General features: G+C 47.8%; 9 protein-coding genes and 1 non-coding gene across 10 annotated transcripts; 5 read left to right on the top strand and 5 right to left on the bottom strand.

The window, feature by feature from the left end:
• Window positions 1-1,087: 1,087 nt before the first annotated feature.
• On the bottom strand, window positions 1,088-3,107 carry L228DRAFT_284084 (phosphotyrosyl phosphatase activator). Its single transcript, XM_018336185.1, has 3 exons — window positions 2,347-3,107; window positions 1,934-2,285; window positions 1,088-1,874 (listed from the first exon to the last, which is right to left on the bottom strand). Exons 1-3 carry the CDS (start codon window positions 3,003-3,005, stop codon window positions 1,470-1,472), a joined length of 1,416 nt encoding a protein of 471 aa, XP_018186555.1. The 5' UTR covers window positions 3,006-3,107; the 3' UTR covers window positions 1,088-1,469.
• Window positions 3,108-3,258: 151 nt separating this feature from the next.
• L228DRAFT_284085 (hypothetical protein) lies at window positions 3,259-5,425 on the top strand. The gene is made up of 2 exons (XM_018336186.1): window positions 3,259-5,156; window positions 5,211-5,425. The coding sequence occupies exons 1-2, from the start codon at window positions 3,371-3,373 to the stop codon at window positions 5,381-5,383; spliced, it is 1,959 nt and encodes a 652-aa protein (XP_018186556.1). The 5' UTR covers window positions 3,259-3,370; the 3' UTR covers window positions 5,384-5,425.
• Window positions 5,426-9,068: 3,643 nt separating this feature from the next.
• L228DRAFT_164572 (hypothetical protein) lies at window positions 9,069-10,589 on the top strand. The gene has a single exon (XM_018329413.1). It carries the CDS (start codon window positions 9,172-9,174, stop codon window positions 10,552-10,554), a length of 1,383 nt encoding a protein of 460 aa, XP_018186557.1. The 5' UTR covers window positions 9,069-9,171; the 3' UTR covers window positions 10,555-10,589.
• A 357-nt stretch (window positions 10,590-10,946) lies between these two features.
• Window positions 10,947-11,832, top strand: L228DRAFT_248749 (hypothetical protein). Its single transcript, XM_018332921.1, has 2 exons — window positions 10,947-11,509; window positions 11,586-11,832. Exon 1 carries the CDS (start codon window positions 11,277-11,279, stop codon window positions 11,505-11,507), a length of 231 nt encoding a protein of 76 aa, XP_018186558.1. The 5' UTR covers window positions 10,947-11,276; the 3' UTR covers window positions 11,508-11,509; window positions 11,586-11,832.
• Window positions 11,833-12,537: 705 nt separating this feature from the next.
• On the bottom strand, window positions 12,538-14,598 carry L228DRAFT_222045 (MFS multidrug transporter-like protein). The gene is made up of 2 exons (XM_018330289.1): window positions 14,219-14,598; window positions 12,538-14,152 (listed from the first exon to the last, which is right to left on the bottom strand). The coding sequence occupies exons 1-2, from the start codon at window positions 14,445-14,447 to the stop codon at window positions 12,714-12,716; spliced, it is 1,668 nt and encodes a 555-aa protein (XP_018186559.1). The 5' UTR covers window positions 14,448-14,598; the 3' UTR covers window positions 12,538-12,713.
• Window positions 14,599-14,669: 71 nt separating this feature from the next.
• Window positions 14,670-16,322, bottom strand: L228DRAFT_284087 (acid phosphatase/Vanadium-dependent haloperoxidase). The gene is made up of 8 exons (XM_018336187.1): window positions 16,108-16,322; window positions 15,998-16,054; window positions 15,851-15,944; window positions 15,672-15,786; window positions 15,591-15,618; window positions 15,478-15,534; window positions 15,275-15,414; window positions 14,670-15,221 (listed from the first exon to the last, which is right to left on the bottom strand). The coding sequence occupies exons 1-8, from the start codon at window positions 16,195-16,197 to the stop codon at window positions 14,831-14,833; spliced, it is 972 nt and encodes a 323-aa protein (XP_018186560.1). The 5' UTR covers window positions 16,198-16,322; the 3' UTR covers window positions 14,670-14,830.
• An 82-nt stretch (window positions 16,323-16,404) lies between these two features.
• Window positions 16,405-17,770, top strand: L228DRAFT_222048 (mediator of RNA polymerase II transcription subunit 7). Its single transcript, XM_018330290.1, has 2 exons — window positions 16,405-16,715; window positions 16,777-17,770. Exons 1-2 carry the CDS (start codon window positions 16,446-16,448, stop codon window positions 17,299-17,301), a joined length of 795 nt encoding a protein of 264 aa, XP_018186561.1. The 5' UTR covers window positions 16,405-16,445; the 3' UTR covers window positions 17,302-17,770.
• A 359-nt stretch (window positions 17,771-18,129) lies between these two features.
• Window positions 18,130-18,224, bottom strand: L228DRAFT_t105. Its single transcript has one exon. It is a non-coding gene; the product is annotated as a tRNA-Pro (tRNA).
• Window positions 18,225-18,848: 624 nt separating this feature from the next.
• Window positions 18,849-20,071, top strand: L228DRAFT_164655 (hypothetical protein). The gene has a single exon (XM_018329414.1). The coding sequence runs from the start codon at window positions 18,923-18,925 to the stop codon at window positions 19,901-19,903; it is 981 nt and encodes a 326-aa protein (XP_018186562.1). The 5' UTR covers window positions 18,849-18,922; the 3' UTR covers window positions 19,904-20,071.
• L228DRAFT_248753 (hypothetical protein) lies at window positions 19,856-22,722 on the bottom strand. The gene is made up of 3 exons (XM_018332922.1): window positions 21,110-22,722; window positions 20,357-21,057; window positions 19,856-20,288 (listed from the first exon to the last, which is right to left on the bottom strand). The coding sequence occupies exons 1-3, from the start codon at window positions 22,494-22,496 to the stop codon at window positions 20,241-20,243; spliced, it is 2,136 nt and encodes a 711-aa protein (XP_018186563.1). The 5' UTR covers window positions 22,497-22,722; the 3' UTR covers window positions 19,856-20,240.
• Window positions 22,723-23,009: the final 287 nt, after the last annotated feature.

The raw sequence follows: 23,009 nt of genomic DNA on the forward strand, positions 1-23,009 counted from the left end.
ACTGTAAGGTACGGGTGGTGAAAGGGTAGTCACAGCGGTTGAGCTAGCTCTTGATTCGAGACCGAGAGACGGATGGCCTTCCAACGAATGATACCTAAGCGGACCCGCCCTGAGACGGTGCGCAAAGGAGAAACTTTAAAATATAGGGGCGCGAAGCTTCTAGAGGGTCTAGCAAAGAGGCTTCTCGAGGAGAAATAAATAATCACCCAATGAAATATCTAGTTGTATCGTCCCTTGTGTTCTGCATGCACCATTTACATGTAGTCTGGACAGGAGTGATGTTAATAATGAATGGGTTGGTTCATACTTAACTTAGAATTTACTATTGCTTAGCACTTACTAAAACATCAACAATATAATTGTTTTTCAGGGGGTGAGTAAAATGTTCGCTTACTGGAAATGACAAGCATTTTTGTGTAAGATCAAGCAAACTCTTGAGGGAGGAATAAGGAAAGAATAGCGAGAAGTGACAAGGCAAGTCACGATGCAAACAAACAATGGATCCGACACTCTGGGGCCTGGAATGTTATTACTATAATCAGCACAGGCACAGCATCTCCACATTCTAAACAAAACAATAATATATAGCTAAAATATCAATTTTATATAAATCAATTTATTTCATATAGCCTAATCATCTAATATTCATTATATAAAAAGGAATCACAAAAAATACCCCATCCACACTTTTAAATCACATATTTCTTTATCTTTAATTTTTTAATAATATATATTTTATTTCCTTATTTTTATTTTATTTTATTTTATTTTAGAAAATTTTTTTTAGCATACAATATATCATTTATCAAGACAGCAAAAAGCAACCAGATTACAAAATAAAGATAAACAAGATCTACGTAAAAACAATATAAAGCAACAGGAAGGAAGACCCCTGTCTGAGAGAGGAAAACACCCAGATCCGGAGGGCTTGAGCGAGTAACAGAACGGAGATGCCGGCGATCGCGGGTGCTAATCGGCGTTTGACACGCGAACACCCCTCGTCCCCCATCGGCCCCACCGTAGTTGCCGTTTCGCCGAACACGCGGAACTCAGGGATCGTCGGCACCAGAGAAGAGCAACTTCTGTTCCTGGCCGGGTGCGTTTCGCTTAAAGCACAAAGAGTTCCTCAGCTGATTAACCTGGAGCTTGTTGCTAACAGAACAAGCAACTGCTAGTTATCCGATCTACCCTGAGTATTCTTGAATTGTTTCATGGGCAAAGGTTTGCCGGGGTATCTTGCAGTTTTATTATTATTACATCTAGCAGGATCGCCTGCACTTGTCAACCATTGAGCGCCGTCATGGCTCATTTACTATTATACAGATAGCGCAGTTGACCCAGCGCGTAGAGGCAAAGCAATGAGCCCGCCTATTTCGCTTAGATAGCAGCAGTGTCACAGATGTGTCGCTGCGAGCCTCCCAAAGCCGTATAATTGATGTTGAGTCACGGCCACCATTAGAAACAGACATCTACTTCGCCCACGGAGCACGAGTGCCGACGATATCCCCGCTGGATTGAGCCTGAGCATCAACGTCTCGTGCTATACCGCGATTGTGTGTGGACCCCGTCCCTAGTCCCGTCCGATCAGGGTGTCGAGACCAGGGTGCAGCTGTAGCGGCCATCGGAGGCCTTCCCATTGAGGTGGGTTGTGCCCAAGGCGCTCTTGTACCTTCTTGCACCGGCTCCCGGGCAGAAGCATAACCCGCCTGCGCGGAGCTAGGACTGGCTCTTGCTGGTTGACTGGAAATGTGGGCCGAAACAGGCGGCGGCATTGCATGAGGATCTTGTTGCCATTGAAAAAGAGAACCGAATGGAAAATGTTGCACCACTGGGAATTTTGACAGCACTTCCGCATTGTACATCTTGATCATTCCCTAGAAAGATTTTAAGGTTAGTCATGGATCCGACACTCGTAATTTCTAGGGAATTTGACCTTGTTGATCTTTGCCCAGCCCCCTGGAACACCTGATATATCATAGAGTATTGGGCTGTGCTCCCAGAAGGGACCCTTTTTGACATCATAGATAAACCCAATAGCGTCAAAATATAGATTGCGGTGTCGCTCTCTTTCCACGATAAGAGCTTTCACAACCGCAGCTGGATCAGGCGCTCCTGGGAGCGACCCTTCCGATGGCAGCTCTTCTAATTTAGTAATTGGTGGGGACAACTGCGCCGATCCCAAAATGTACGGAATGAAGGAATGATCGTCCAAACCCCAAACCCCATGCGAGCCGGCCGGTTCTAGGCTGTATGTCTTTATGAGCCGACGTACAAGGGAGAGATAGCTGATCGAAAGGTTAGTATAGATGAATGCATATGACCGGTGCGCCTGCTCAGATAACATACGGAACGAAAACGCCTAGGACTATGCCCCTTTCCTCAACACCTGGATCCGTAGTGGCAAACCCATTAAGCTTCCAGATGCCACCCAAGAAGGCTAAAAAGCTTAATTCGTGACCAGTACCGTAGTCCAATCTCTGAGCGCTACCAAAAGCACCTAAAAGATATGATTCAAGCTCAATTACTGGAGAAGTTTCATCCTGTCCGTCTTGATGAAAGGAGCGCACTTGAGCTGGTAGGTTTCTTTTTAAGAGCTCGGGAAGTCGAGATTCCACAATCTGATACCATTTTCGAAAGCTTATGTTGCCAAACCTGCGAGGCCCTTGGTCTGGTGGTGCTTCTGCTATTATTCCTTCAAGATCCTCTAGTAAAACTTTTAGCTTTAAAACCGTATTTGAGAAGACCACGGCATTGGTTCCAGCTTCCCAAGTTTGGATATGATTCTTTTCGCCCTCCGGGGTCGGGATCACGGTTGGAAACATCGATGCATTCAATTGCATCAGAAATGTAACAATATCATGATATGCCTCCGAAGTTAGAAAGTTAGCGATGTCTTGCCCGTCGTTGATCCTTTTTGTTGGCTGTATAAAGGTGTGATTATTTGACGGATTCAACAACGGCAGTCTTGGGCGTGGAGCCTTGATCTCGGGCCTGCTTGCGGGCATTTCGCAAATTTGAACCAAAAAATTATTCAGGGGGTTTGTTTAGCATGGAGTGTAGGCTCCTGTCAAAAAGGTAGCAGGAGTGAGTATTTATTATTATCATGGTGATGTCAAAATAGTCCATAACTTACCGAAGCTCGCCGTCTGGCCCACCCCGCTATCCACTCGATTAAGGGTAATGCCGGGTAACCCCGCACTCTCCAATGCTGGTATATGCGAGGATGAGTCGCATAACACTTGAACACGCTAGGTAAATATCAAAAATATAAGAGCATGCTCCTTAGTTGCTCTATTGGTCGTGACTGTGTGCAGCTATGAAACCTTGAACTATAAATATTTCTGTCTAATGATCTTTTTCAAGCTTGCATATGAAGGTCAAGATGTCTCGCTTACCTAACCGCTATCACAGCGAACCCAGAGACGAAGAAGATGTTGATGCATTGGTTAAACAACAGATATTGACCGAAGTTGAATCATCATCACCGATTCGTGATCAGGGAGACAGACAGTCTTTTGAGAGAGATGAATCGGTGTTTCTTTTTCCTCACGACCAAGAAGACTCTTTGTCCCAAGCAGGTGAGGCTTGCCACGCGTTGAACGCGCATGCGCTTTCGGATTCGCCAAGCAGAACGCGTCAATCAAAGTCCAACGGAGATTTTCGCAGTACAAAGCCGCTCAAGGTGCTAGGGAAACGACGTCGACAGACCCCTCAAATCATTATAGGCGCGCCAAAGACAAAGATATCAGGGGTTTCTCGCTCGAGAGAGACTTCGGACGCATCCGCCGTTCCTAATCATGATAATCATGGCGAAGAAAGGGACCTCCCCTCTCAAGAAGAATCAACAGTATCTGTCCTTGAGAGCGTCTCTGATAAAGATAATATTTGTGGTTCTGGAAACTCAATACGAAATACACACGAACGTGAAGCCAAAGACAGCACCAAACTTGACAAGCTCAATGCGCAGACCAAGCGTCTAGACATTACGGCATCCAATTCTCGGCCGGAAGAGCTGTTGAATGCAAATGATATTGCTTCTTCTCAGCATGAGCGAGCCTCCGAGTCTCGTGAGAACAGCCCCGACCACTCCGAAAATGATGCAGCGACAGAAGAATATAGCAGTGACGACAGGGCGCCCAGCCCCATCAGAATAGAACACGAAGGCCGCGTCAAGGGGCTTTTTGCCAGGCCATTTTTACTTCTCGATGAAATGCTCGAAGTTGCAGAGAAGTATTTCAGTTACGAATTAGCCGGGCCCAAAATTGCGCAACTCCTTCGGTCTATCGACTGCTGTCAAGAAGCTTTACAAGATTCTAATAGCCACACGCAGCAAGGGTCCAGCCTTGCGGACAAAAATTACGAGTCACAACTTGAAGGAGTGGAGAGCAATGTTGCTCAAATGTCAGCAAGTCCCACGAATGGAGAACGAAACAAGAAGCTTATTCTGGATATCTTTATGGGTGTTATCCCACGCCTCATTCGACTCTTGCAAACTGCAGCAGAGTGTTTTCTACGCGAGCCGCCAAAGGAAGACTCCATTAAAAAAGTCCTTCGTATCAATAGGTTGATTCAAGATATTGAATTGAAAGTGAAAGGGTGGAAGCGCGGAAAACCCCGTGGAGATGAAAGACTGAATGAGATAAGGGAGCAAGTTCTTGCACCTAATGTGGAAATGATAAAACTCTTGAAGCGCAGATTGGTAGATCTTACTGAAAGAGAGCAAATGGCAAATCATGCCATCCAAAGGCAGGTTCAAAGACAATACTCTGACAATGAGGCCGCAACACTGGAAGTGAACGGGCAACAAGACAGGATGGTCAGACTCCAAGAAGAAAAAGAGGAACAAATATCTGCTGCTAGAGCACTCTCCCTGCATTGCCAGAGGACGATTGTAGAGCTAAAACGGCGACAAAGCGGCTCTGAGAGCATCAATCGCGCATCATCGCTGCAGTCAGCTGGTCTGGTGTCTATTATTTCCTATAAAGACATAAATCAGGCTTCCAAAGCTGACCACGTCAGTGACGACGGCATTGATGACGACATTGATGTCCACGTTGTTCCTATGGATAAAATCCCGAGTAACACAAGGGATGACGCCGAAACTTGGCCAGACCAACAGTTGTTAGCGCTTCTTGATGGATTGCAACAACATTTAGGTATGACCCATATTCATCGAGGTCCCGGATATTTAATTCTCACAAAAACCACAGGAAGCGACCGTTATGCGGCGATGCTCCATTCACATGGGCAGGCCGGCAAACCTCTGCATGGGATGTCCATTGAGCAAATCCAAGGTAAAGCCAAGGAAGTTAAAGCCGGCCTCGAGGCTTATCTACAACGATTTCCTGGCGAAACGTTGCCAGAATGGGTGCTCTCAATCTAATGAAATTTCCTGCTCGACAAAGCGCTTAAGGCTATCACGGCTTATGGCATAGTACTTGATTTTCAACGTCGTTGCTAAAGTTAATGCAGTTAATCGACTTAAAATAAATAAGTAACCCTAATGCAAGCAGTACTGATATAAGAATTGCCGGGTTCCTTTTAATCGTTCTGCCCATATAATGTTTTCACTATCAGATTACCGTACGTTGATCCTGTCACCTGCTTTGTTACAGGGTTGCGGTAGAAGGCGGTCGGGCGGTCTTTCCATTCGCTTGACGTTGAAAGTGTTTGTAATGTTCCATTTACGGAAGGAACCTCGGACGCCGCTCTTGCCCAACTTTAGCGGCCAACCGCTTGACGCGTAGCATTAGTAGAAGCGTGTTATTTTTCTGTCACCTATTTCCACTCCGTCATTCGTGGATCTTCATAACTTGACGCTTCCATTCTAATGGTATTGGATTTCCATAAAGCTTTTGGAGCCGTTTAAAGCCAGACCTCATCCAAAAAAGTGCCGGTAAGTTTGGGCATCAACCTTTTCGCTACTCCCACCTCAGCCCCTCTTCCAAAATGTGCGGAAAGTCTCCGCGCACGCTTTACGATCAATAGAGTGTTGATATGTTGGCATAATTAGACCTTTTCCAGACCTGGCACGTTGCGTTTCCTCTTTGGCCCTGAAAATTGACTAACGAGGCTGCGTAGTAGCTTCTCTGCCGCTTTCTCTCGACCGCTTCGCACAGACTATAACTCCTACTTCTCTGGTCTAATCCTGCGATACGAGTGGCGACCGGAACTGGGCTGGTCGACCGCTTTTCAGAATGGCGGATCGGGCCAAGGACGCCGGTAACCCTATTTCAGGGTCCCAAACTACTACATCGCGAAAGTCAACTGGTGGAACCCGCAGTACTCCGGTGAACTTGGAACGAAAAACTTCTAATGCATCACGCCCTGCTCCTGGGGTTACAAGAACATCCACACCTTCAAAACCTCCTGTAGGAACATCAAGGCGGCCGACTACGGTTAGTCAACCGTCATACACCAAAGCTACAAGCTCGTCGAGCTCTCGGTCTGCGCCGACAAGCTCTGATCCCAAGCAATCGGCGCGACCTACTCCGATAGCAGCGCGGAAAACTACTGCTCCGACTGCCACAGCAAGTCAAAGCAGATTAGGCCACAGGTCACGGCCATCCATCAGCTCTGGGGATGAAAGTAAAAGTTCAGTTGAGACCACTGCTTCAAAACGCTCAAGTCTCTCTGAGCGGAGCATGGTCAAGCCCGCCTCCAACAAAATATCTCGACCCTCTCCCACCAGCGCACGGTTATCAAGAGACACAATTCCACCTGTCAGTCGAACTGTTGGCTCAACTCGAGCAAACGCTATAAGTTCTGCAAAGAGCATGCCTAGAGTACAGCCTAGCGCTGTGAAGAACGTTGTCACCCCAAGCATTCGCAAGCCCGGTCCTGCCGCTCCACGTCGCACATTTAGTTCGGATAAAGAAACGGATTCAGGGACGTCAACTACGCAGTCTTCTAGGCCGATTATTGATCGCTCCAACGCGCCTGCAGTTCAAACAAGGAGTAACAGCGATTTGCAACGCCCGGTCTTCGGGAGAAAGCGATCCAACACCGTAAGTGGGGCTCCAACGTTCAACAATAGCGGACTTACAAAGGTGGATGAATCCCCTCACACCAGCGAGGGCGACGGCTTCCAGCTGCGCCTCAGAGAGATGGAAGCGGTGAGTGAATTATTGCGTGAAGCAAAAGCACGGGATGTATTGGAAGCTCGTATCAAAGAGCTTGAATCTACAAACGAATCTCTTGCGTCTGCATTGTCCAAAGTTGATTCAAAAGTAAATACAATGGAGCATCAACCAAATGTCTCCGATAAAGCAGCTCAGGAGTTGAAGTTGACCCTAGAACAAACTCAAAAAGAGGTAAGTTCTTTCAACTTATACTTAGCTTTGCTGTTACTTACCGTCATCGTAGTTAGCAAGCCTTCAAGCGAAGCTTGATTCAACAGAATCGGAGCTGAAGGGAATCCAGGACGCCAAGGTGACCGCCGTTTCTGAGCAACAAAATGAGGTACGTATTATGACGTTATACTCTCAGGATTACTAACATATTTGATGAAGGCTGCCGCCTTACAGCAAAGGCTTCATTCTGCTGAAGCCGAAATCCATGAATTGAAGCAAGAGAGAAAAGCAAATGACACACTAGCAGCAGAGGTGGGCCACTTAAATCAAATGTTGATGCGTGTCTCTAACTGAAGGCTAGTCCAAGACTCTCAACGAGAAGCTCCGTCTCGCTGAGGATGAACTTCGTACAGCCACGGAAACAAATGAAAAACTTCGAAACGAAAGCGAGACTCAAGTAAGCGATTCGCAGAAGTCACCGTACCGGGTTCTAACGTCCGCTACAGAGCAAAACCTCACAGGAACAACTTGATGCTGCAAAGTCGGAGCTGACAGATCTTCGTCAATCTTTAAGCGCAATCCGTGAGAAATCTGAGACGCAGGTAGGGACTGGATGTTAATCCTTTCTTTAACCAATACTAACTCTATATTCCAGACTCGGGAACTGGAAAGTGCGCTCCAAGCGTCACAGCTTGAGTTGCAGCAAACTAGAGACACGCAAGTGGCGGAATCCGAAGAGAATTATAAGATGGTAAGGGATTTCTGGCTTCAGCATTTATACAGTCGCTAACGAAACATGCAGGTTCTCGCCGTCGAAAAGGAGTTGGCCACACTAAAGAAAGACCTCAGCGATGTGCATGAGGCGCGGTCTGCAGATCAGTCAGCTTCTCACGAGAAGGTATGGAGCGAAATCAAAAGCTAAAAATACTTACAATACTAACATTGGAATTTAGACAATGAGCGTTCGCAATGAATTGGATCTTTCGAAAAAACAATTACAGGAAATTCAAGATGCGCACAAGTCTCTCCAAGAGAGCTCTCATGAAGAAGTCGGTGCCTCCAAATCCTTGGGGAATGCAGGAAGCTAACTCTTCCAGATTCTGGAACTGCAGCGCAAATTGAGCTCTGCCGAGACTCGATCTCTTGAAGCAGAGCAAAGATTTAAGGAGGCAAGAAATCTCACTTCAAATGAAAGCACAAATCAATTATCTGATAATCGCTAGGTGCGGGTGCTTGAAAGAAAACTAGCATCAACAGAAACCGAATTGAATAGTCTCCGTGAGGCACATGATGCCAATGAAAAATATTTGAAGACAAGAGTGGGTCAAATGGTATTTGAAGTTATTTGAGTTTGCCATTAACATTGAGCAGATCTCAGACCTCGAACAGCAGATACAGACGGCCAATGAAGTTTCTGAAAAGCTTCGTCAGTCTCAAGAACTTGACAGAAGTGCGGCGGATGCGGTGAGTCTTCTCTTCAGTCTGTAAGTGTCTTTGAGAGTACTGACATTGGTACAGATATCCGAGCTTGAAGAGAAATTGAAAGCAGCCCAGTCTGAATTGAAGACATTCCAAGCATCAAGCGAAGCCACTGAGCAAGAATTGACGGATAAAGTCAGTTTCTCAATGGGAAAAAAGTCACCCTCAATGCTGACCAAATGTTTCTAGGTTGCTTCTTGGCAAGACAAAGGGGAAGCTGCGGAATCCGAACTCTCCAAAATTCGCGAATCTTATAAAGAATTGGAAAATGCAACAACTCTCAAGGTAATTGGATCACCACTTGGAGCCCAGATCAGCTCTGACTTTTACTCAGATTTCACATTTACAGTCGGAGCTTGAGAGTGCAAATAATGAACTTGAAAGCTCACGTAAATCATTGATGATCCAATCGACCAACTATGAAAAGAAGATTGATGATCTCAAGGCGGCACACGAGAAAGCTATTAAGAATCTCGAACTCGGGAATGAAGAAAGACTCTCAGCAGCAAACGCAAGTTCTGCCAGCACTTTCAACTCTAAACTAAATGAGCTGAGAGCTGCACTTGATGCATCGGAACAGGCAGTGCGAGATTTGCGCGAGGATGCTGCAAAGGAGAGTGAAAAGTTTCATGAAGGCATGGAGCGTCTCAAGACAGAGCATGATTCGGCCATGAATGAACTCAAATCTTCCAACGAGGATAACACTGTGACATTGAAAGCGCAGCTGGAATCTTCCGAGCAGAAGGTTACGGAGATCAATCGAAAATTCCTCGAGCTGCAAGGTTCCCACAAATCAGAGGTTGAAACTCTGCAGAGTCAATTAAAAGATTTCGAAAACAGCAAGACGTTGGACACCGAGCTCATTGACAAGCTCAGGTCCCAGCACGATAGCGAAATGTCTGTGGTCCTCGCGAAGCTGGCGGAAGCTGAAAAGAGAGAAAACGAACATAGACAGGAAATCCAAATCCTGGAAACTAATCATCAGAGAAGTCTGCAGGATCGCGATGATGAATTCCAGAAATTACTCTCTGGAAAGATTGAGGAGCTTCGAGCCGCTAATCATGCCGCCATTAAGACTGAGAAAGAAGCGGCAGACAAAGAACTCGCTGAGAAGATCGACCAATTGGAAAGCTCTCATCGTCTCACTCTCGAGCGTATAGAAGAAGATCATCAGCAACAGATCAAATCGCTTACTGAGGGGACTCAGCAGAATGCAGATACGCCTCCGAGCACCAAATCCGCTCGCCGAAGGCGAAAGCGGAGCAACAAAGCTAAAAAGGTCGCACTCGACACTCGGAACGGCGAGGGCCACGTAGAAGAAGTCAGTCGGCCTCGCAGCGATAGCGTCCAGACGGAGTCAGCTGTTAGCACGACCTCCGATCTGTCAATGAGTGGATCAACCTCATCCAGCTCAACTCAATCTTCGGAGGAAAGTTTACGGGATCTTAATGCGCGGTGTATTCAGCAGGTCCTTGCACTGCGCGAGGAGATCAAGGCAGCCAACTTGGCCCGGGATGCCCTCAAAACCGAGATGCTCGCACAGCAAGAACGGTCTCGTATGCGATTGATTGAAGTTCAGGCAGAATTAAAGGTGACCGCAGCTGAGCTCACCGAAATGAAGACACGTAGGGTTAAAAGCCCGGTCGGTAAGTGGGCAGATGGGGAGACTCTCCCGGGAGGAGGAGAGGAGAATAGTCTCTCCATTGAGGGAACTGTTAGGCTTCCCCCCTCTTGTTCCTCTTTTCCACTCGCGGAGCGACCGTATTTAAGAACCCCAAGCTGACTTTCTCTTCTTATAGATGGCTGGTCTAAGTCTGCAAGTTACACAGCTTGAAAGTTTAAATGAGGAGTTTTTACTCGAATCTTCCAGGTATGCAATGCGTGCTGCCGAATTGGGGGACTGAGCTATGGCCATGCTGACCTTTTGCTTTAGGATGGTGAAGACCCTGTCTGTGGCCACCGAGACGAACGGGCCAAATAACGCATAAATTATTCGTCGCGCCCGAAAGGAAGCCATCCCCTGTTGAGTTGGTAATTTGCATTGTCAATAGGGCAAAGTTGGGCTTTGTATCGTTTTGTTTATTTATTTTTTAGCACCGCATGGATACCCAACAACCTTTTCTGCGAATTTGGCATTGTCGCATTGTCTGTCACGGCATTGAGAGAAAAGTAATTGGGCAGGACTTTTTTTATTTTCTTTTTCCTTTCTGTATCAAGCATAAAATGGTTGGAGACTGTATTATACTATCATCCTATCCAACACAAGAATCCTAACTCCAGTTCCTGATCGCCATTTCCAGCGTTCAATCTCAAAAGGTTTCCGAGAATAAGTATTTTCAAACCATTGATGGATATACGCATACTCCAGCGACTTCAAAAGATTGTGTCCAAGCCATGTGAACCCATAAAATGTAATCCCGTCCAGCTAGTTCTCGATCCAGAGCTCTTTCTTAGCACTTCATGCGAGTCCCATGTGAAAAAATTCCCTCCCATTTAAGTTACATGATGGAGCACGGAATAGGAATGCAGCAGCAGTCCACCCCGTCGCAAGAAAAGCATTTATTCTGGCCCGGCGTCACGCCACCAGGCTTCGTGATTGACGAGACCGAGCTCGCGGCCGAGGACGTGGCAGAAGGCTTGTTGTTCAGCGTCGTCAACGCGTTGGATGTATCGACTGTATGCATTTTCGTTTTCTTCTCTTTCTTTGCGCTAAAAGTACCGTCTTTCAAGTCTTGAATCTTACAACATTGTAAGCCTATTGCTTTTTTCCTTCCCCTCCCTTATCACATTCAAGTAGATGTTTGGCAGACTCACTTGGTGCGGATTAGACTGGGTTTGTCTTCTATGTCTTGTGCCGTAGACGACGTAGGTGTGGCTATCGGGATTTGACTTGTATGGAGTGTAGTGTGGTGTGAGGGACGGATATAAATGTAGGGAGTTTATATATGAGACGATGTATTGCACCCTGGCGCGCAAATCAAGATTTTTTTCTATCTTTCTATTTATTCACAGGTTCATTCGTTTACTCTCTATTAATTCCCCACATGGCATACCACTGGAACTGCCCACGTATCGGCGTACAGAGTACGCGTGGAATGTAGGCGGTGCGGTGCTGTGCGGTGTGCGCACAGACTGGTTTCAAGAGCCGGGTAGTGACGTCAATTGCATTGGGATGTCGTGTGTGCGTCCAAAGGTCTGTTAGCTGGGCTGGCGTTGAGGGTACTCTGTACGAGCGAGGAGTACTCGGTTGGCCAAGCTTGCAGGCTTGGCAGAGAGAAACGAGGGGTCCAAGGGAAACCGAAAGGGGACTTTTACTTGCGAAGTTGGTAATTCGGCTCGCATCTGAGATTCTCCGCGCTAGGCCAGCGGGCCCTCGGGGAGGCTTTTAAAGCCCAACGCCCCAAGGCAGCCCGCCAGCGGCCAACCAATGGCTGTAATCTGAAGGCAAAGAAAAAGACACACTGTCAGACCGTTCGCGGAAATGGGGGCTAGGATACGGATCTGAGACATGTGTAGACGTTCAATGAGGATTTTGCAGAATTTCCTAGTGTAGTAGTACGCTAGCTTCTTTCTTTCATGGTTAATTCGAATCTAATGATTCAGACTAGGGGAGAATCTAATTACAGTATTTACGATACTTTAGAGGTCTTTGTTTGGGTTTGCGATTGCTATGAGGTTGTTTCGGGGCGTCACATTTATCTGTTTGCTCGGTGGCTCAGCGTCTTAGGAAAATTAGATTGCCCAATAATTTTTTTTTTAAATCTTTGCTCGTGTTTCTATTGTGTCTAGCTAAACCTAGCAAATGTCTAAACTTGGATGCTTTTTTTTGCTCGGTGAAGTCGTGAATCGGAAGTCTAGTACCCCACTTATTTGAAAATAAAGCTGCGCTCAACTATGTATTCATCTACAAGCTCGTATCTGTTGCATTAGGTTTGGAGGCGATTACTTCCTGGCGAGGTTGTTGTGCAACGTATGTTCTCGCATCGCGAGGCTCGCGAGGGTGCCTAGCACCGCAATACCCAAGGAAGTCACAAAGACGGCTCTCACGGCGTCCATGTAACTGTCCAGCACGCCTTCTTTCCAGCCAGGCGGCAGGTGATGAATCTCGTCAAAACTGTCTCTGACACGGCGAATGACTTCGGCAGCATTGTCATAGTCGCCGAATTTCTGCCAGAGATCTCGCTTCAAGATGTTCTGAAAGACGGCACTGGCAACGGTGACGCCAATCGTGGAACCGGTTGAGCGGAACGCATATGAAGCAGAAGTAATGACTGCCTGGTATTGATGATCGACTGCGCTGATCAGAGCCAGCAGCGTGATGGTGAGCATTCCACCGTAGCTGGTGCCGCAAAGAGCAAAGTAGATAAACGGTGGCCAGTCGGGAGTACCCAGGTTCATGGTGGCAATGAGCGCACCCCCAAGCAGCAGGAGTGCTTGAATAGCCATGCTGAGGTAATAGTAGCGACCGGTTGCCTTCATGATCATTCCGGATCCCAGAGATCCAATTGCCGTGCCGATGCTTTGAGGAATCAAACGCGCGCCCGCAGCCGTTGTGGAGAGCCCTTTGATCTGGAAATAGATCGGACCGTAAAAGAGGAGACCGTAGATCGACATGGTAACGAACCAGTTTGTCAGGCAAGCTGAGAGAACGGTCCTATTGAGCAAGAGGCGGACTGGAATGATTGGTTCCGATGCAACCTTGTCCTCGATGTAGATGAACAGCAACAGGAACACCGCGGAGAGTGGTAGTGTGCTCAAGACCAAGGGATGTGTCCATGGAACCAAGTTTCCACCGGAATTAAGCCCGAGGAGCAACAGCACCAGGCTTGTGACAAGGGCCAATGCGCCGAGAAAATCGATACGCTTGACGCGAGAGGTCTCTGTTTGTTTGACCGGCACCTTGACAGTGAAAGAGACAAGAAGCCCAGAGACAACCACAAACGGTACCTGCACGAGGAAGGCAATTCTCCATCCCCAGACATCGTTGATCCAGCCACCAAAGACACCACCGAGACCACTGCCCAGACCAAAGCTGAGGTTACCGATGCCTTGCCACACGCCTCTTTTTCGTAGAGGAATAAGGTCAGATCCCACAAATGTAGCAATGGCCACCAACCCGCCGCCGCCCATTCCTGCGACGATTCGGCCCAGTATCATGACCCATTGTTCCTTTGCCAGACCGCAGATTAGATTGCCAGCACAGAAGAAGATGTTGGAGAAAACCAAGCCTGTACGGCGAGAGAAGATGTCTGTGAGGCGCCCGCTTATCGGCTGAAGAGCGGCATTTGCGATCAGATAAGCTGATGCAAGCCAAGAAAGAAGCGATAATGAGTTGAAAGAGGTCGAGATAGGCGCGGTGAGCGTCGCGATAATCGTAGAGTCTGCACATCGTTAGGATCATAGTTATTCACGGAATAAGAAAAAAGAAAACAAAGAGATGAACGCACCAAGCGCTGCAAGAAAGACACCGACCCAACAGCTTCCCAGAGTGAGAATTAGTCTCTTATTACTCGGTTCGTCCGGGATGGGAATTGCATTTCCATTTCCGTTGCTGGATTCATCTGGACCTCGTTCGATAGCTCCGTTATCAGATGGCGAAGCTGATGTTTGGCGGAGAAGCGGACTTCTTTCGTGAGCCGCAAAGGATGCGGACGCCCGCCCTGAAGCCTCTGGCATTCTTCCAATACGCGGAGAAGTAATCAATTGCTAACGCATTGAGAAAAAACTAACTTGGTTATTGTGAAAATGCTTTCAAAATCTGGGGGCAATGGTGTTATTATGCATGACTATCACGATTCGGCTCCACCATGACAATGGTTGTTTAGTGTCACGCCGGTGAAACCCAAGAAACCCGAGCGGAAAGTAGCGATAAAGCCGAACTTCGGTAGTTCATTAACGCCGGGGATTTGTTAGGCGTGAATCCCTGCTTCTGCGCAAGACTTTACCTTCAGGTGCGTTTGCGTGACCCCTACAATAAACTACTGTTGTACAGTGTAGATGAAATTCGAGGAACGTGGTGTTTGTCATACCACAATAAAACCTAGCTAATAAAACAATTTCTAACCTCTCCCATTCTCCCGCCCCAGCTCTGTCAAAGGAACAGCCTCGCCATCGTCCTCCAGGTCTTCAATGGCAAATTCTCGAGCGCTTCCAATACGTTCCTCTTCATCTCGGTGTTTACTGAGTGAGGCGGACGGGATCCCAGCTGAACGGCTTGGAAAGGGCTGGTCGCACTGGATCGATTGGAGGCTTGGGTAGTATCTCCGATACGAGAACCAGGCGACGAACATGCCTAGCAATGAACCAATAGTGACATCGTATACATCGTGACGGTAGTCTTCACATCGAGATATCGCTATCAGAGTAGCCACCAGCAACGGAGCAAGAGCGATGAGTACGCGTGCTAAATCAGTTCGAGGTCTCAGAACGTGCATCTGACCCCCGAAAAACCTGAAGGTTGTTAGCTCCCCACCCTCCTAAGCAGCAAAATGATAAACACCTACAACGCCAAATAGCCCAGCCCACTAAAGGCGAAACTACTATGTCCACTCGGAAAGCTTCGCCACCCATCGTGAAGGACATGATGATCGGTCTCTGTACATATTTCAAACGTAACGAGTGTGTGCTCGGGTGTACCTTTTTCCTGGGTTATCGTCAGCTTGTTCATGTAGTACACACGTGGCAGGGATATACTCGGGGTGCTTACCGGCTTGCAGCGCGAGATGAGATCTGGTCGTGGCCGTCCCACGGAGTTCTTGACAACCTGGAAGAAAAGAGTGAGTCTTTGATATGCCTCCCTGAAACATATTAACCACATACGTCGGTGAGGAAAGATGTCAATAAGATACTATGAAGCATTTAGCAAAGACACATCCCTAATTGATTAAGTGACCCGCATACCTAATCAGAAACCCAAGAATTGTAACGTGAGATTTATGTAGACCTGGACGAAACAAGACAACCCAGACAATTATGATGATCAATGGTAGGGCACCGGCAACGAATAATAAGTATGCTGTGAAACATTATTAGATTTGCAGGACGCGCATGAGCGGAATGACCGGCATCAAAAAACTGACAGACTGGAACACGCTCGACAGCAGCATGAGGAAATTTTATTGCGAGATCGTCAAGCGAAAACATGCGGTGGAAAGGCTCAAGGAAGAATTGCACCTGATTGAAGATTGTTAGTCTAGAGCATACGAAAACCAATCCAAGACACGTACCAATGCTGAGGCCACCAAGAGCAGTATGATTCCAAGATAGTCTGCAGCATACGATCTCTTCTCCAAATTAGTACCCGATTACTTGACTTTCGGGGACATTGTCTTCGTACCTGCCAAAATCTAGCAATTGCTCCGAGGATACCTGGCTTATTGGCCAGCTCAGAGCTATGCCTCGCAGAGGTTGAACCTGAGCGTGCCATTGAGAATTGGTAGATTATTATCCAAGAGATGACATGGTAGACTCTTATGCGGTTTGCAACCAATTCCACGCAGGTTGTGGAAGCATGGAGTTCTGATAGTTTTGTGAGATGACAGGTTGTTGACAGGTCCGGTGCCTGGGGTTGCGGAGTTGGACCCCTTCGGTCATCGCTCCCCACGCAACTTCACCTTCCGTCGTAGCTGTCTACCGTCTGTTTAACATCGCTTTGCTTTGAGGGAAGATAGGAATATGGCAGACCAACAACAGAACAATGTTCTCTCAGCCGTATTTCCGGCTCCAGCGCCATTTTACAAGTATTTTACCCCCGCGAACCTAGCCCGGCTGGAGGAATACCGGCGAGCACACGAGACCAAACGCGCGTCAGACGAGACCTCCGAAGCTCTGACTACGAGCGATCAGCACGTCGATATCGCAGATCTTTCTCCAGAGCTTCGATTTCTTATCCCACCCGAGCCTCCAGCCGACGGTGTCTATCGGAGCTTTGGAGACATATATAATGTAAGCAGTTCTCTGCTCTTTGACGGGGCGTTTTATTTGCTAATACCTTCGCCCAAATCAGATCAATGACATACTTCCATCGCTCAGCGACCAAGGCATCGAGCAATTATATCCATCGCACTCGTCTCAGCAACCGCAGTCTCCTCAAGACTCCACTACCCATTCGGCTTGGACATTTGATCACACATTCTACTTGCGAAAACTCGCGAAATCGCTCTTGCTCAACTTTTTAGAGCTTGTGGGAACGCTCTCTATCGCGCCGGACCAATATGGACGCAAAATCGAGGATTTGCGGACACTCTTCATCAATTCTCATCATCTCATCAATGAGTACAGGCCTCATCAGGCGAGAGAGAGCTTAATCACAATGATGGAAGAACAGCTAGAAAGCAGCAAGAAAGAGACAGAGGGAGTACGAAAGATGAAGGAGAAGGTGGAAGAAGTCCTGCGGCAACTGGCATCAGGAGAGTTGGATCTGGCAGACACTGCAGCTCCTAGCGATCAGAAGGAAGGAGAAAGATCGAAGGCAGATCTCGATGAGCAAAGAAATATATGGGCTGCCTTGGAGGTTGAACCAGGCCCCTGAATAAGCCACCCTGCAACGAGCCATTTTACTTGCATCTATGGAACACACTGCCGCGTTGTGTTAGGACCTGTGGTTACTCTTGCGGACAGTCAAGAATTCATCCTGTCGCCTTATCCCACACCGAATAAATTATGGCGTGTATGGAGTGTGACAGGGGCTTTAAAGCTTATCTTCATGCTCAGGAGCTGCAACTCTCCGCTGCCATCCCGCGAAGGGGAAACCCTCCACACGTCAAGTCATATGCATTCAGCTATTCATGCCTAGCATCTGAGGATGCTCAAACAACGGCATCCAATGGCATCCAATGCAGCGCGTCAAGAAGTGCCTTTCTTCAAGATATTGTTCATCAGACTATGCATTAAGCATTAAATAGAGATTTGATCTGCGGATCATCAATTAGTCTATGTCTCTCATATATACCTAGAGAACTCGCGCATTAGATAAAGTAGCTGTCACAGCGGCACACGCCAATCTACAATAGCAACAGTCAACATTACGATCTTCTGGATCTTGTGAGAACAATGAACTTTAATGCGTATATTGTTCCAACATAGTTGTGAGTCCAGCATATGAGCCTTGATTGCTGGGAACGTTCAGTACAAACAAAGCTTGTTCCGTACTTATCATTCATATTTCATATCGCTACGAATAAAACTCCCAGAAATATTAACCCCTCCAAAAAATCACACTGTACAAAACAATTATCAAATTAATAAGAGTTGTTTCAGTAAGCATGCTAAACATTCAACATTCTCGGAAATAATGAACAAAATTAAAAGAAAAAAATAAAAATAAAAATTATTGCTAGGAAAAGTAAGCAAAAAAGATGGGCTCAATCGGGGATCGAACCCGAGACCTGTCACATTTAAGTTATGCCGAAGCTTATACCCAAAGCGACAATCATACCACTAGACCATTGAGCCGAGCTGATCTGATTACCTGATCATCTGTTAGTGTAGTGAATAAAATACAATATATACCTAGCAATTTTTAGATGGAATAGCATGCCGTACGTCTTACATTTCGGCTTTTTGGAGCCTACTCTTTCAACTGCGGCTTGTCAGCTGCTCGAAGCTGGACAGACACAACATTATTCACCCTGTTTCACGTTAATCTTAAATGCATATAGCGTCCCGACTTTGCGATAATAGTCTCATGGCGACGTTGAGGCATCTGTCATAACTTTCGACAAATCCTCCACTACGCGAATCGGTCCGTATCTGACAAACAGATTCACATTGCTTGCAATTCTGAAGGTCCATGTGATATTTGGAGCGAAAGCTCCGTAAATATCCAAGATGCAGGGCTTTGGTAAGTCTACTTCTACCGCTCTGTCTCATCAACATCTTGCTAACTTGCAATAGGCATGGGACGGTAATGATGCCTTTCAAAATAATCAAATCTCACGACGAACCCGCTGACAGAGTACATAAGCTATGTCCCTCCAGAACATGAAGGAACGACATCTGCGAACAAGCTCGCTGGAAAGTATGTCTCTTTAGAGCACCGTAAATACTACTATATACTCGAGCCACAACCTCGCTGACACAACTCCCGTAGACATGCGCTTGGAGCTCGGGCACGCAAGGCCGGCCAGGGCGTCCTGGTCGTACGTTTCGAAATGCCGTTCGCTATATGGTGCAACCACTGCCCGAAACCGACAATTATTGGCCAAGGCGTACGGTTCAATGCGGAGAAGAAGAAAATAGGAGCCTACTACTCAACGCCGATCTATAGTTTCCGCATGAAACACACTGCTTGCGGAGGATGGATAGAGATACAAACGGACCCGAAAAACACAGCATACGTTGTCACCGAAGGCGCCAAGAAGAGGGATACAGGCGAGGATAAAGTCAAAGAAGGCGACTTCGTGATACAAACGCCCGAGGAGCGCGAGCAGATGCGCAACGACGCATTTGCGGCATTAGAAGGGAAAGTTGAGGACCGGCGACGGTTTGTCAGCGACAGTCATCGGATAGAGGAACTCAAGCGTGCTAGTGATAAAGACTGGGAAGATCCCTATGAGAAAAGCAGGAAGCTCCGGCGCACATTTCGTGTGGATCGGAAGCTCCGAGAAAAGCAAGCGCTGGCTGATGAGGACCTCCGTGATCGTTTGAGTCTGGGCATAGATCTGCTTGAGGAATCTGAAGGAGACCGTCGTCGTGCGGGATTAATTGATTTTGGCGTTTCCGAAGCGGATACATCGTCCATTACGAAAGCTACGGCTCGGCCACTGTTCGCGTCTGATAATTCGCAATCCGACATTCAAGTAGCACCGAAGGGGTCATCTAAGAAAAAACGGAAAGTCGCAAAGGAAGTCGAAATACGAGACAAACTTTATAAAGAACTCAGCAGCAACACAAGGGCTGCTATAGATCCGTTTTTGAACAGCGAGCGGGACTGGGGCCCTTCGCCAACAGATCGATTTGTTATTTCAGGACTTAAACGCAAAAGGACAGAAGGATCTCCTTCTACGCAAGATCGTAGCTCTACAACAGAAGAAGAACTAGCTGGTTTCAAGACGCCAGCTGAAGACGAGTCTACTGTGGCTAATTCGGGGCCATCTGCCATTGCGCTGGTGGATTATGAATCTGATGACTGAATGACATACATGATACAAATGATACCTAGCATGAATATACATTTTCAAAGTCGCCTACCAGCACCGTTCCAGTTGCTTAGTTTGAACATCACACATGTAATGAATAGACCAGCAATAACGATAGCATCATATGCGGTTGCTTGGACTTGATATGCACCATATTTTGACATTCAGCAATAATGTAACCAAAAGGAGCAAGATGATCTAATTTTTGCACGTCTTTATTCAACATCGAACAGTCTCAAATGCAATGCACCATAAACAATCAGTTATCGTCCAAATATTGCCTGGCATCTTTTCTAGCAATCCAGACTCTCCGCGAACGATTCAAAGACATTTAGTTGGTAATGAGCTTGGTAATCTTTCCAATAGCGATGGTTTGACCCTTTTCGAGAAAAGTCAGCACGGGCAATCCAGACGATTCAAAGGCATTTGATTTCATGTGTCGCTTACCTGGTCTCTGAGGGTGAAACGTCCCAGCTGAGCATAGTCCTCGAATCTCTCAACGCACACGGCACCAGCAGCTCCCGTCACCTCCAGGCGAGCGATGATGCTCATTCCCCTCGAGGCAAAGGACGGAGGCTTCTTGCTCTTCCTACCGGTACCCTTCTCAAGCTTGTGCAGCAGAGCCGCAAAAGTAACTTCTTCGATGGCAGAGTGCACGTGCAGAACGCAGTTGTAACCAGCAGTCAAGATACTCTTGAGATCGAGGAGAACAATCTGGGCCTCAAATGCCGAGACGCAGTGGACAGGGCGTCTTGGCGAGCAAAGAACGAAACCAGGAAGGATGTCTTCCTCTTCAATTCCCCGCAACTTGATACGGACCTGGTCACCACAAGTGGCAGCAGGGATTTCATCTTCAGATTCTCCATACAGGCCCGAGATATCGACCTTGTCTCGGTTAGGCATCAAAAGGTAGGTCATTCCCTTCTTGATGACACCAGACTCGATCTTTCCTTCAATCCAAGTTCCCATGTCACGGTACTTGGCACTGACGGGCATCATGAATGGCGCCTTGATCTTGCGTTCAAGCGTCTGCATCGAATCAAGGTAGTCCAAGAGCGAAGGGCCGTCATACCAGGGGCAGACGTCAGAGGGCACGCGGTCCTTGATGCCAACGCAGGTCTGAGCGGAGACGGGCATGATCATGACATCTTCACGAGTGATTAGCATGAGGACACATGGTGGCGGGGAAATAAGACTTACCAGCCTTGATGTTGTAGCCAACAGACTTCAAGAATTGGGCCAGTTTGGTAGTGCACTCATCGTACCGCTCTTTGCTCCACTGGACGGTTGGGTCATCCATCTTGTTCACAACAACGACAAGCTTGTTGACACCCTGAGTCTTGGCCAAGACAGCGTGCTCTCTGGTCTGTCCACCCTTTTCGAAACCAGTTTCATATTCACCCTTACGGGCAGAAATGACTAGGATACCGACATCGGCCTGAGAAGCGCCGCCAATCATGTTCGGCACATATGTCTTGTGACCAGGAGCATCCAGAATAGAATATCTGCGCTTCTCAGTCTCGAAAAAGCCTCGGCCGACTTCGACAGTTTTACCCTTGGCTCGCTCTTCCTTGGTCAGGTCGAGAGCCCACGAGAGGTACCAGGTCTCTCGACCAGCCTCCTTGGCCTCGCGCTTGTACTTGTCCATTGTCCGTTCGTCGACCATGCCGGTTGCGTACAAGATACTACCACCAAGAGTGGACTTTCCGGCGTCGACGTGACCAATGAAGATGATGTTGACGTGTTCCTTGCCGTAAATCTCGGCCAGGGTCTCCTCGTCGACATCTGCGGCCTGTTCCTTGGCAACCGCATCCGCTTCGCGCTCTGCTTGCCTGCGCTCTGCCCTAGAAGATCTGCCGGCATTTGAGGGAGTAGGCGACGTTCTACCGCTAGTGGCGGGCGCTTCTTCAGTCTTTTCAATGGCCTTGGCAGCAGCAACCTTGGCGCCAGCCTCCGGCGGGGCGGTTGCGGCAGCAGCGGCAGTTGGGGGAGCTGCAGATGGTGTCTTAGCCGGGGCGGGAGAGGGAGTTGAACCGATGGATAGGACCTTGGGCTTTGGAGCCGCAGATTCGCCACCAATTGACAACACCTTGGCCTTGGGAGCGGGAGCACCGGTAGATGCGGCAGGCTTCGCCGGAGCTGTCTGACCATCGGGTTGCGGCGATGCGGTTTCAGGGCGCTTTGCAATCACGGGTGTCTGCCGTTGCTGGGGCTGCTGAGTCTGAGTCTGAGGCTGGTAAGCCTGTTGTTGTTGTTGTTGTCCTCCGTAGGCGCCTTGTCCGTAGCCACCTTGATAACCCTGACCGTAGTATTGACCGTAACCTTGACCTTGGCCTTGACCATATTGAGGGTATGCGCCGTAGCCCTGGCCGTAGTATTGCGCATATGCGGCAGGGTCGAAGTTACCGTAGGCCTGGTACGACTGTCCAGGGGTGAAGGAGGCAGCGCCAGGCTGGAATGAGTTCACGCTGGGACGAAATCCGCCGCCTTGATTGTTGTTGTTCAGATTGAGGCTCTGCTGAGCCTGACGTGAGAGGTTGTCATCCTGAGCGGCAGGGTCGTCCTCCCATGAGTTGAGGTTTGACATGTTGAGAGCGGGGAAATGGCAGAACGAAAAAAGACAACGACTTCACAACTCGGAGGAAAAGAAGGCTGGAATAATTGCGATGAAACAGCCAAGAATTTTCCCTTGGTCCAGCCTTTATGTGGCCTTAAATCGAAATGAGGGAAAAGAGAGAGAGAAAGAGGACCACGATGACGTTGCGCTAAGACCCTCTTGGAGAAATTGTGGTTCTTTTTGAGGATTTAAATTTTGAGGATTTGACGTGGGGCAGAGTCACTTGCGGTTTCCCTTTGAGGCAACATGGAAGTTTCCGTTAAGGCGGCCAGGTCCAAATCGGAACATCCACCAATCACATTTGAGATTCTTTCAACTTTCCCTTGCTGCCTGGAACTGACGTTGTTACCCGCTATCGATATGGCTGGGCGTCACATATATTTGTTTTGGGCTGCAACTACCTACTTCGCTGATGATGAAGGACATCAGTCACCATCGCGTCCTTTTGATTGAAACTTCTCAGATAGTGATCTCCGCATCTCT

This window comes from Xylona heveae (genome assembly GCF_001619985.1).
Source record: "Xylona heveae TC161 unplaced genomic scaffold L228scaffold_8, whole genome shotgun sequence".
Classification (NCBI taxonomy): Eukaryota; Fungi; Ascomycota; class Xylonomycetes; order Xylonales; family Xylonaceae; genus Xylona; species Xylona heveae.